This window comes from Myxocyprinus asiaticus, chromosome 29 (genome assembly GCF_019703515.2).
Source record: "Myxocyprinus asiaticus isolate MX2 ecotype Aquarium Trade chromosome 29, UBuf_Myxa_2, whole genome shotgun sequence".
Taxonomy (NCBI): domain Eukaryota; kingdom Metazoa; phylum Chordata; class Actinopteri; order Cypriniformes; family Catostomidae; genus Myxocyprinus; species Myxocyprinus asiaticus.
Genome location: NC_059372.1, coordinates 6,104,751 through 6,116,575, shown reverse-complemented (window position 1 = coordinate 6,116,575; position 11,825 = coordinate 6,104,751). Strand labels below are relative to the sequence as shown.

At 35.7% G+C, this 11,825-nt stretch overlaps 1 protein-coding gene across 2 annotated transcripts in view; it reads right to left on the bottom strand.

Moving 5' to 3' along the window:
* The window catches only part of LOC127420306 (sex comb on midleg-like protein 2), a 39,704-nt gene that overhangs the window by 7,076 nt on the left and 20,803 nt on the right, over positions 1-11,825 (bottom strand). The window contains exons 8-14 of one of the 2 annotated variants that reach the window (XM_051662496.1): positions 8,516-8,808; positions 8,273-8,399; positions 6,006-6,209; positions 5,194-5,355; positions 2,703-2,831; positions 1,963-2,172; positions 1,527-1,687 (exon numbers count right to left, since the gene is read on the bottom strand). In XM_051662496.1, coding sequence (XP_051518456.1) covers positions 1,527-1,687; positions 1,963-2,172; positions 2,703-2,831; positions 5,194-5,355; positions 6,006-6,209; positions 8,273-8,399; positions 8,516-8,808 — 1,286 coding nt within the window. The remainder of the gene's footprint in view (positions 1-1,526; positions 1,688-1,962; positions 2,173-2,702; positions 2,832-5,193; positions 5,356-6,005; positions 6,210-8,272; positions 8,400-8,515; positions 8,809-11,825) is intronic. The other variant, XM_051662497.1, reaches the window with a different exon arrangement.

The following is an 11,825-nucleotide window of genomic DNA, read 5'->3' as shown; positions in this document are numbered from 1 at the left end:
CCACCCGGACTGAGGCGAATCACTACGCGACCACGAGGACTTAAAAGCGCACTGGGAATTGGGCATTCCAAACTGGATGAAAAAGGGAACACACCCCCCCCAAAAAATAAAAAAATAAAATTGTATGAGAATGAGAAAGAATAAAAATTTAAACTGTTCAAAGCATTTTTAATGGTTTCCCTCATCATGTAGCCTACAGGTAAGTGCCGTTTTCACAACTGTCACGTTCGTTTATGGTGTATTTTACGCATTAACGTGAGAACGAGAAAGAATAAAAATTAAATATGAGAACGCGAGAACAAGAAAGAATAAAAACTGAAAACATTCAAAGCGTTTTGAATGGTTTCCCTCATGTAACCTATAGATAAGTCCCGTTTATACAATTGTCACGTTCGTTTATGGTGGTTTTTACGCATTAACGTGAGAATGAGAAAGAATAAAAATTAAATATGAGAACACGAAAACAAGAAAGAATAAAAACTGAAAACATTCAAAGCGTTTTGAATGGTTTCCCTCATGTAACCTATAGATAAGTGCCATTTATACAACTGTCACGTTCGATTATGATGGTTTTTACGCATTAATGTGAGAATGAGAAATAATAAAAATGAAATATTACATGTTCTTAGGAGTGCCAACCATTCTATATATTGTGGCTATTATTATTTCTGGATTGTGCATTTAAATTCATAGAATTTTTACAACGTGTGTTACCAATTAATTATAAATAAACTCTCGGTTTTTCATATCGCGTTTTCATGCTTATAACCGATATGCTAATGGTTTTATTTTGGTCAATAATTGGCCGATAATTATCGGCAGCCGATACATCGGTGCATCCCTACTAGACACTACTTATATATTTGTATATATCTGAATATTTTGCAATAAACTTAAAATGCATTGTTTCTAGACTTATAATAAACAACTTCAAATCAACAGTTTTATATTTTCTCATTGTTTTTTACTGGATTAAGTCATTCGCAATGCTTAATGGGATTGTAGTTCATTCAAGGCATTAAGTCTTTTTGTGCGATTTTCAAATACTTTTTGCTATGAATCAAAGTTAACAATGTTGTGATTCACATCGCAGCTGGTTGGATGGTTTCATGACTTAGAACTCTTTTATGAACGATTTTATGAAATCCCTATGGAAAATATGAATGAATAAAAACACTAATAGAGTCAAGACTCTATTAGATGCTTACTATCACACTACACCACTACTTGTTACTGGAAAAGCTACACTGAAAACCGCTGAGCTACTATCACGCTACTGAAAAATTTAGTTAATTTAGTAGCATTGCTATGTTTATTTAGTCTGTGCGTGTGTGTGTGTGTGTGTGTGTGTGTGTGTGTAGAAACAGATGTGAATTTGTCCAGACAGTATCTGTGTTTGTAGACAGATGAACTTGAGTCAGTCTAAACACACATGATACATGTCGCTGTACAAGAACTACATTTTATTTAAAGTTAGAAATAATCCGAGCAGCGAGTGCGTGAAAGTCGGACATAAAATCACTCACATGTTTTCGGAAGAGTTCTGCGTGTGGAGCCAGAGCTGTTGGATCAGCGTCTCGCACAAACTGCATCACTTCCTCTATGGACCAGGACGAGGGACTCCGACCGGGGGTTCTGGGAGCGTCACGAACTGCCGCAGCTTCAGGACCTGTGGTAGAGCTGGCTGCTAAATACAGAGAGAGAGAGAGAGAGAGAGAGATTTCATTTGCAGCAAAGCTAATGTGATTACTATAATGCAGTTTTCTCTGTCTTGTTTTCTGATCTCCTGCAGGCCTTTTTTAAGATCTGAGACTTCAATATGAGTGTTACAGAAACATGAAGGCCTTAAAGGAATCATTTCATGTGCATTATTTTTCTTGCTCTTTTGAAATATAAAAGCTTCATGTAGTATATGACAAACTGTAGCTTTCAAACTCAAAATTTAGATGTACAAATACACACCCTCCACTCGTCTGTGTGTCTGTGTGGGGGGGTTGGAGGCCTGTCGTCGCAGGGGTGGGCCGTTGCCATGGTAATACGGGCTGCTGAGTGGAGACGGATAGTCTGAGGTGCTTCTCGAGGTCTGTGGGCGGGGCGTCATTGAGTTGGAGGCGGAGTCCATGAAGCGCTGTTCCTTCAGTAAGCCATTCTCCTCGGGAGGAAGTGTCTCCGCTTCACACACACACACACACACACACACACACACACACACACACACACAGACACACCCACACACATTATTTTTCTCTTTATAATTAAAAAACATTCAAATTTTTATAAGTAAACTATAATAGGGCTGTCATTCTATTTTAAATGAATTTTTGATTAATTTTACCTATCAGATCAAAATATCTCATTTTGCACTTCTCAAGAGTTACTTGAGTTATACTATTGAAACAGTATGACAAATTCATATTTTAAATGTTTTTTCACAGTCCTGTGTATTCACCCCTTAGACTTTGATTGTTATAGCATAACTGTATACAAGTTTTTCCTTCATTTTTACTAAATGAGGAACAATTCGAAATCAAGTTGTATTTAACCTGGAATAATCCATAAAACATGTTTAATTAAGCTTAAAAGTAATGCATTAACTTAGGCAGGCCTGTTCAAAAAATGAAAAATACATTGAGTGGAACATGAAGCAGAGTGCACGCACACACACACACATACATACACACACACACATACTGTTTGAGTACCTTCTGAGGGGTGTGTGTCTGTGTGAAGGAGTTTTGGAGAGAGAGGAGCGCTATACGGCGGAGAATCTCTGGAGATCCGTTTCACACCTCTGTTCAGAGACGACGATTCTGACAACAGTTCCTCTTTAACTACAAAAACAAACAAACAACAACAGCTCATATTTAACTGTACAGACAAAACAAACAAACAGTTCCTCTTCAACTGCAAAAACAAACAACAACAGCTCATATTTAACTGTACAGACAAAACAAACAAACAAACAGTTCCTCATAAACTGCAAAAACAAACAACAACAGCTCATATTTAACTGTACAGACAAAACAAACAAACAAACAGTTCCTCATAAACTGCAAAAACAAACAACAACAGCTCATATTTAACTGTACAGACAAAACAAACAAACAGTTCCTCTTCAACTGCAAAAACAAACAACAGCTCATATTTAACTGTACAGACAAAACAAACAAACAGTTCCTCTTTAACTGCAAAAACAAACAAACAACAGTTCATATTTAACTGTACAGACAAAACAAACAAACAGTTCCTCTTTAACTGCAAAAACAAACAACAACAGCTCATATTTAACTGTACAGACAAAACAAACAAACAGTTCCTCTTTAACTGCAAAAACAAACAACAACAGCTCATATTTAACTGTACAGACAAAACAAACAAACAGTTCCTCTTTAACTGCAAAAACAAACAACACCAGCTCATATTTAACTGTACAGACAAAACAAACAAACAGCTCCTCATAAACTGCAAAAACAAACAACAACAGCTCATATTTAACTGTACAGACAAAACAAACAAACAGTTCCTCATAAACTGCAAAAACAAACAACAGCTCATATTTAACTGTACAGACAAAACAAACAAACAGTTCCTCTTCAACTGCAAAAACAAACAACAACAGCTCATATTTAACTGTATAGACAAAACAAACAAACAGTTCCTCTTTAACTGCAAAAACAAATAAACAACAGTTCATATTTAACTGTACAGACAAAACAAACAAACAGTTCCTCTTTAACTGCAAAAACAAACAACAACAGCTCATATTTAACTGTACAGACAAAACAAACAAACAGTTCCTCTTTAACTGCAAAAACAAACAACAACAGCTCATATTTAACTGTACAGACAAAACAAACAGTTCCTCTTTAACTGCAAAAACAAAAACAAACAGACAACAGCTCCTATTTAACTATACAAACAAAACAAACAAACAACAGTTCCTCTTTAACTACATAAACAAACAAACAACAACAGCTCCTATTAAACTACACAAACAACATCTCCTATTTAATATACAAACAAACAAACAAACAACAATAGCTCCTCTTTAACTGCACAAACAAACAGCTCATTTTTAACTATACAAACAAAACAAACAAACTTCCTCTTTAACTACACAAACAAACAGACATCAGCTCCTATTTAACTATACAAACAAAACAAACAAACAAACAAACAGTTCCTCTTTAACTACACAAAAAGACAACAGCTCCTCTACCTACACAAACAAACAAAAGCTCCTATTTAACTATACAAACCAAACAAATAAACAACAGCTCCTCTTTAACAACACAAACAAACAAACATACAACAACAGCTCCTATTAAACTATACAAACAAAACAAACAACAGCTCCTCTTTAACTACCTAAACAAACAAACAAAACAAAGATCCTCTTTTACTACACAAACAGCTCCTCTAATACACAAATAAACAACAGCTCCCCTTTAACTAAACAAACAAACAAATAAACAACAGCTCCTCTTTAACTACATAAACAAAAAACATATATTTAACTACACAAACACACAACATCCTCTCTTTAACGACACAAAAACAAACAACAGCTCCTTTAACTACACAAACAACATCTCCTCTTTAAATACACAAACAAACAATAGCTTCTCTATCTACACAAACAACAGCTATTCTTTAACTACATAAACAAACATTTCTAACTATACAAACACACAACAGGTCCTCTGTAACTACACAAAAAACAATAACAGCTCTTTAACTACACAAACAAAAAGCTCCTCTAACTACACCTACAAACAGCAGCTCTTTAACTATTCAAACAATCAACAACAGTTCCTCTTTACTACACAAACAAACAACAACAGTTCCTCTTTATCTAAACAAACAAACAGGCAACAACAACTGCTCATCTTTACCTACACAAACAAACAACAGCTCTTTACATACACTGAAACAAAAAAGATAAGCTCCTCTTTAACTAAACAAACAAACAAGCATAAAAACAACAACAGCTCCTTTTTAACTACACAAACAACAACAAAAACTCTTAACTACACAAACAAAGAACAACAGCACCTCTTTAATTTACAAACAAACTTACATGAAACCATCTTCTCTTTTAACTATTCACAAACAAAACCACACTTCACAGGCAGCTCACTAGGTTTTGGAACAGAGCCATGATGTTTGGTCTAGTGTTTTGTGTCTGTGTACCTGATTTAGCACGGTCATATGTGTTGTGTGGACTGAACGGTTGACTGCTGAACAGATTATCACACTGCAGGTGTCGACACACTAGCTCCAGAAAACGCAACACGAACGCAGCACTGGACGCAGACGGAAGCTTCACCAACCGCGTCCCGCCATCTGTTCGGACTGAAGAGAGAGAAATGACAATAATATTACAACAGAGGGGGGGATTCACAAAGAACAAATTGTGCACACTAATAGCACTTTATCTTCCATGCACTGCCTGCAATGTTTTAGCACCCGATCCATTGAAGGAATTATGCAAACAAGATAACACTGCAAACACACCCCAGAAATGAACACAACCTGCAAGGTGCAAACACTCTTCATCATGTGATCATGATTTGATAAATTACTGCTGGTATGATCTAAATTTCTTACATAAAATAGTTTACCGTCCGTGGAAAGCAGCATAGAATTAACTGCAGCAGGCAATTTAGTTAATAAGACACATTCTATAAAAAGTTTAATTTACATAGAAATGAGGTGCATTTGCATTGACAAGAATGACAACAACTTAATTGGTTAACTGTATTGTGGCTGGTTAATGCATAATATACAGATTTTTGTGCAGAAATACAGTGAGCTACAGTGGTGCAACTGTTTAACGAATTCACCACAGAAGAGTGTTAATAAAATCATACGTAATGATTTTATGAAAAGTTTGTAATCATTTTAAGAAAGAAAGTCATATGGGTTTGGAACAAAATGAGGGTGAGTAAACGACGACAGAATTTTTATTTTGGGGTGGACTATCACTTTAAATATGTTCGTACCTCTGACCACCTCTCCTCCGCCACCTTGACTCTGCAGGCATCCCAGAAGCACTTTGGGCTGGTATGCACAGTCTAGACATGCCTGGACCGTCTGCTGCAGAACCAGATTCACGGCCTCTGGTCCGAAATGATCCGGCAGCCTTTGAACTTGCTTCCGGTCCAGATGAGGCCCGCAGTTCCCGTGTTTGTTCACATAAACACACACTGATGGAGGGATAGACAGAGACATGCATGTATGAACAATACTGTGCAGAAACACATCCCACATTCTTAAAATGAATCCAAACAACGTTATTGTCCTTACTGTGGTCGTATAGCGCACTGTCAGATTATTGTGGTTATATATCCTGATTATTCTGGTTATGTAGTCTGATTGTTGTGATTATATAGTCTGATTATTGTGGTTATGTAGTCTGATTGTTGTGATTATATAGTCTGATTATTGTGGTTATGTAGTCCGACTATTGTGGTTATGTAGTCTGACAATTGCGGTTATGTGGTCCCCATTACTGCGGTTATGCAGCCTGATCATTGTGGTTATATATTCAGATTAGCATTGCTATATATTCTGATTATTGTGGCTATATAGCCAGATTATTGTGGTTATATTATCTCTTTTTGGTGGTAATATAGTCAGATTATTGTGGTTATGTAGTCTAATTGTTGTCATCTAATTATGGTTGATATATACAGTCTGATTATTATGGTTATAAAGTCTGACAATTGCGGTTATGTAGTCCGAATAGTGTAGCCATTGATTATATTAGTTATATAGTCTGATTATTGTTATCTGATTATGCTGGACATATAGTGTGATTATTGAGGTTATATAGTCCGAAATTGTGGTTATGTAGTCAGATTATTCTGGTTATGTAACCAGAGTATTGTGGTTAAATTGTCTGATTATTGTGGATATATATTCTTATTATCATGGCTATATAATCTGTTTATGGTGGTAATATAGTCAGATTATTGTGGTTATGTAGTCTGATTATTGCCATCTGATTATTATGGATATAGAGTCTGATTATTATGGTTATGTAGAATGACAATTGTGGTTATGTAGTCAGATTATTGTACTCTAACTATTGCAGTTATGTAGCCTGATTATTATAGTTATATTGTCTGATCATTGTCATCTGATTATAGTGGATATGTAGTCTGATTGTTGAGGTTATATAGTCAGATTATTGTGGTTATATTGTGGTTATGTAGTCTGATTATTGCCATCTGATTATTGTGGATATTTAGTTTGATTATACTAGTTATATAGTCAGATTATTGTGGTTAAGTAGTCTGATTATTGTCATCTGATTACTCTCTATATTGTCTGATTTTTGTGTAGTACTCTGATTGTTGCTGTTATGTAGCCTGACTATTGTAGTTATATAGTCTGATCATTGCGGTCTAATTACTGTGGATATTTAGTCTTATTAAAGTGGTTATATAGTCAGATTATTGTCGTCTGATTAGTATGGATATATAGTTGAATTAATGTGGTTATATGGGCTGATTAGTACAGCTAGTCTTATTATTGTGGCTATATAATCGGATAATTGTGGTTATAAAGTCTGATTATTCTAGTTATGTAGTCTGATTGTTGTGATTATATAGTCTGATTATTGTGGTTATGTAGTCTGACAATTGCGGTTATGTGGTCCCCATTACTGCGGTTATGCAGCCTGATCATTGTGGTTATATATTCAGATTAGTATTGCTAGATAGTCTGATTATTGTGGCTATATAGTCAGATTATTGTGGTTAAGTAGTCTGATTATTGTCATCTGATCACTCTGTATATTGTCTGATTTTTGTGTAGTACTCTGATTGTTGCTGTTATGTAGCCTGACTATTGTAGTTATATAATCTGATCATTGTGGTCTAATTATTGTGGATATTTAGTCTTATTAAAGTGGCTATATAGTCAGATTATTGTCGTCTGATTAGTGTAGATATATAGTTGAATTAATGTGGTTATATGGGCTGATTAGTACAGCTAGTCTTATTATCGTGGCTATATAATCATATTATTGTGGTTATAAAGTCTGATTATTGTGATAGTGCAGTCTGATAATTGCAGTTATGTAGTCTGATTATTGCAGATATAGAGACTGATTTTTGTGGTTACATATAATTATTATTCTGGTTATATAGTATAATTAGTGTGTTTATATTCTCTGATTATATGTTGATGAAGATCTCATTACCCTGTTCGCTGGTATGCAGAATACTAAAGGTTGCATTTGTGAGTGAACACATTCAATTACCGGTTGAAACCACAGATGAGGGGGAGCTCAGAGGAGAGTGTCCATCGCTGGGCATCTGTGTCGTGGGCACTCTGGATTCTGAAGTCGCTGTTATAGACATGGGGCTCTGGAGAAATCTGGGCTTTCTCTGAGAAATATAAATAAATACACATTCAGCTACAGCATTTCACCAATTACACACTCAACAAATTTATCAAATGTGACTGTCTTTAATAAATACACTCAAATCTTCTCTAGTGTTACCTTGCTGCCAGGTTTGGGTCCCCTCTTCTTATACGGGCGTGGTGTGAGCTCAGAGACAGGCGTGGTTTGAGGTGTGGCGCCCTCTGGTGCTTCTGCGTCCTGGGTAGCGGTGGAAGCTGCCAGCGCTTTCAGCAGCGCGATGGTCTCGCTCTTTGGTCGACGCCCCCTGATGCCCTTCCTCACAGGGAGCTGGGGAAGAGGTGTCGGCAGCCGGTATGGAGGCGGCATGGAGCGCCGCATTGGTTTGGAGTTTGAGGAGGAGGATGGTGCAGGAAGAGGTTTTGGAATGGTGACTGCAAAAAAAAAAAAAAAAAAATGTATAATAGAAGTTACGTTTGATGCAGGAGAGGCACAGACAAACTCAAAATATTATTATGGTTAATGAAACAATACTTTTGAGAAAAATACTTTTGTTTTTGTACTTTAGTGTTGGGATAGTTTGGCTTCAATTACCATCTATCGCTATAAGACAACAAAACCACACAAATCAAGATTTTAAACTGTATTCACGCAAGTCTAAAATTTTGGAGATAAGGCTCCAAAGAGTAAGCACCTCTTTTAAATGCCTCTTTTCTAGCACTATTTTGTACTGTTTTTGAGGAAAATGCCACTAACCGTCAGACGCAACTACCTTACAAAATACACACACACACGCTTAGATTTGAAAAACATAATGTCCTTTAACACACACAAAAGCCCTTGAGAGTGTTGAGTAAAAGGCAGATGTGTGTCTGTGTGTGTTTATCCGAAATAACTGTAATATAAGTAAATTAGAGGGTGAGCAGAAGAAAAGAGTTTGCCAGAGATCTGAACACTCATTCTTGAGCATATGGCAACGATCACACTGACGGGCTTCAGTTACAACATGACCTACTGCCCTAAAGAGAGAGAAAAAGATAGAGAGAGAGAGAGAGAGAGAGTGAGAGAGAGAGAGAGAGAGAGAGAGAGAGAGAGAGAGAGAGAGAGAGAGAGAGAGAGAGAGAGAGTGAGTGTGAGAGAGAGAGAGAGAGAGAGAGAGAGAGAGAGAGAGAGAGAGAGAGAGAGAGTGAGAGAGAGAGAGTATAGGACAAGAAAATAACTAGAAATAAAAATAATCAACTGACTGATTTTGGTATCTGGTTCAATGATTCAGCTGGAAATAATATGGTACTTCAAAATATACCATGGTGCTACAGTAAGTGCTTACAATATTGTACATGAAAAAACATTGTAATATCATAGTACTTTTTTCACTTTATAGTAACTCTAACGGCATATGGTTGTGTGTGTGTGTGTGTGTGTAAATATATACAGTATATCCTGTGTGTATATATATATATATATATATATATAAATAGCTTTACAAAAATGTATGAAAGGGCTCTAACTAGCGTTTCTAATGAATGTTTCAAAGAAGCATCTTAAAATATGTACGCCTATCTAAAAATAAATAACAAATAAAGCAAATAAATAAATAAAAAGCATTTTTACCAAATACAATTTTTCATATCAGTAAACTTTGTGCAAAAACACTTAAAAACATTTAATATCATGTTTTTCTTTTACAACCATATTAAATACCACATTAATAAACTGTATATCAAAGTGACGTGGTATTACCTTATCTGATACTGTTACATTACCATAGTATCGCATGAGTACTGTTTTTATAAAAGAAATAAAAACTGCAGTCAAATGAGGTTATATTTAAAGGCTGTGCTGTGAGACACAGAAAAAGAAATGCAACAAAAGCAGCAGAACTTACCTCTGACACACACACACACACACACACACACACTGTCAGATCTGTCTTCCAAAAAACGCTCCTTATCAAACCCGACACACCAGCAGACATCAGCCGCATATCATGAATGCAGCCAGTAGAGAACCACTGAGAAACACTCCTGTGAGCGTGCACGATACAGACACAGGTGTGTGTGTGTGTGTGTGTGTGTGTAGAGGGCATAGAGTTCACCACAGTAGGGGAAATGCAAAAATAATCTCTCAGCTCCCCAAGGACAACAGGCAGGCAGGTAAGAGGAGATATTTTTTTTTATATTTACATGGTTCCTGCACATTTTGACAAATTAACACCATGATGTCTCCAGTAGGGTTGCAACTAATGATTATTTTGATAATCGATTATTCTAACGATTATTAGAACGATTATTCGACTATTCGTCGATTATTGCAGCGATTAATCGTTAGCTCTTAACCGAATATTCAGCCTGTGCCCCGACTTAAAAGGCTGTATTAAACGTGCTTACTAACAATAAAGAGGACAAAATCATCTTTTAAAAATACCTCTAAATGACATTCACTGAATTAAAGGGAAAAAAAAACTTTTTATTAAGTTTAATTCAGTAAACACTTGTTATCAAGTGTTTTTGTCTTGTTTTCCATTTAAAATGGTCTAAAAATCCTTAAAACAAGATACATTTACTTGAGAAGCAACGTATAAGATATTTAGACTTGCTTTAAGAGACTGTATCTTAAATATAAGTGTATTTTTTCACTTGTTTATACTTCTGCGAGTGCAGTAAAGACAAAATATACTTCTATTCAAGATCTATTCTCTAATATCAAGTCTAAATATCTTATATGCTGCTTCTCAGATTAATGCATCTTTTTTTAAAGGATTTTTAGATATTTTAAAATATTTGTATTTTTAATATTATATTCAACATTCTCAGATAACAAGTTTTCTTCTGCAGTATAGCTGCTAAAGTAAATGTACGTTGTTTTAAAGGAGTTTTAGATATTTATATTGGAAAACAAGCCTTGAAATAATTTTTCTAAAGTACAAATTTTTCAAATAAGGTCTAAAAATGGCAACAAATTAGAGAGCAGAACGAAATCAGAAAAAAATCATAATCACTATAGTAATTTCCATGCGTTTTCCAGGCCTAGAAATCAAAATTTTCCCATGAACTTGACAAATCCTGAATTATAAATAAGCATTTATACTTCAAGACCCTATAAAAATCAAAAATAGAGTTTTGAATCTTTTAGTTTAACTTCTATCAGCTTTGAGGTCATCTGCCCAGACGGAATCTGCGTGTGCAGAACTCCGCAGAAAACTTCCGCAGAATTGCGACATCTGTCATTCATAAACATTCTATGCATTTCCCATCCCTTTCATGTTTGTTTGTGAAATATTTTAGTTAATTTGATGGTGTGGGGGAGGGTGCGATGTGAAGTTGTCGAATAGGGGATATCCCCTTCGGCATATCGCGGCACCATTTTGCAGTCCCCTTCAATATATCGCGGCCCACTTTGGCATATCGTGGCCCAGTTTCGTGGCCGGCCCACCGGGAAAAGTCCCGGTTAT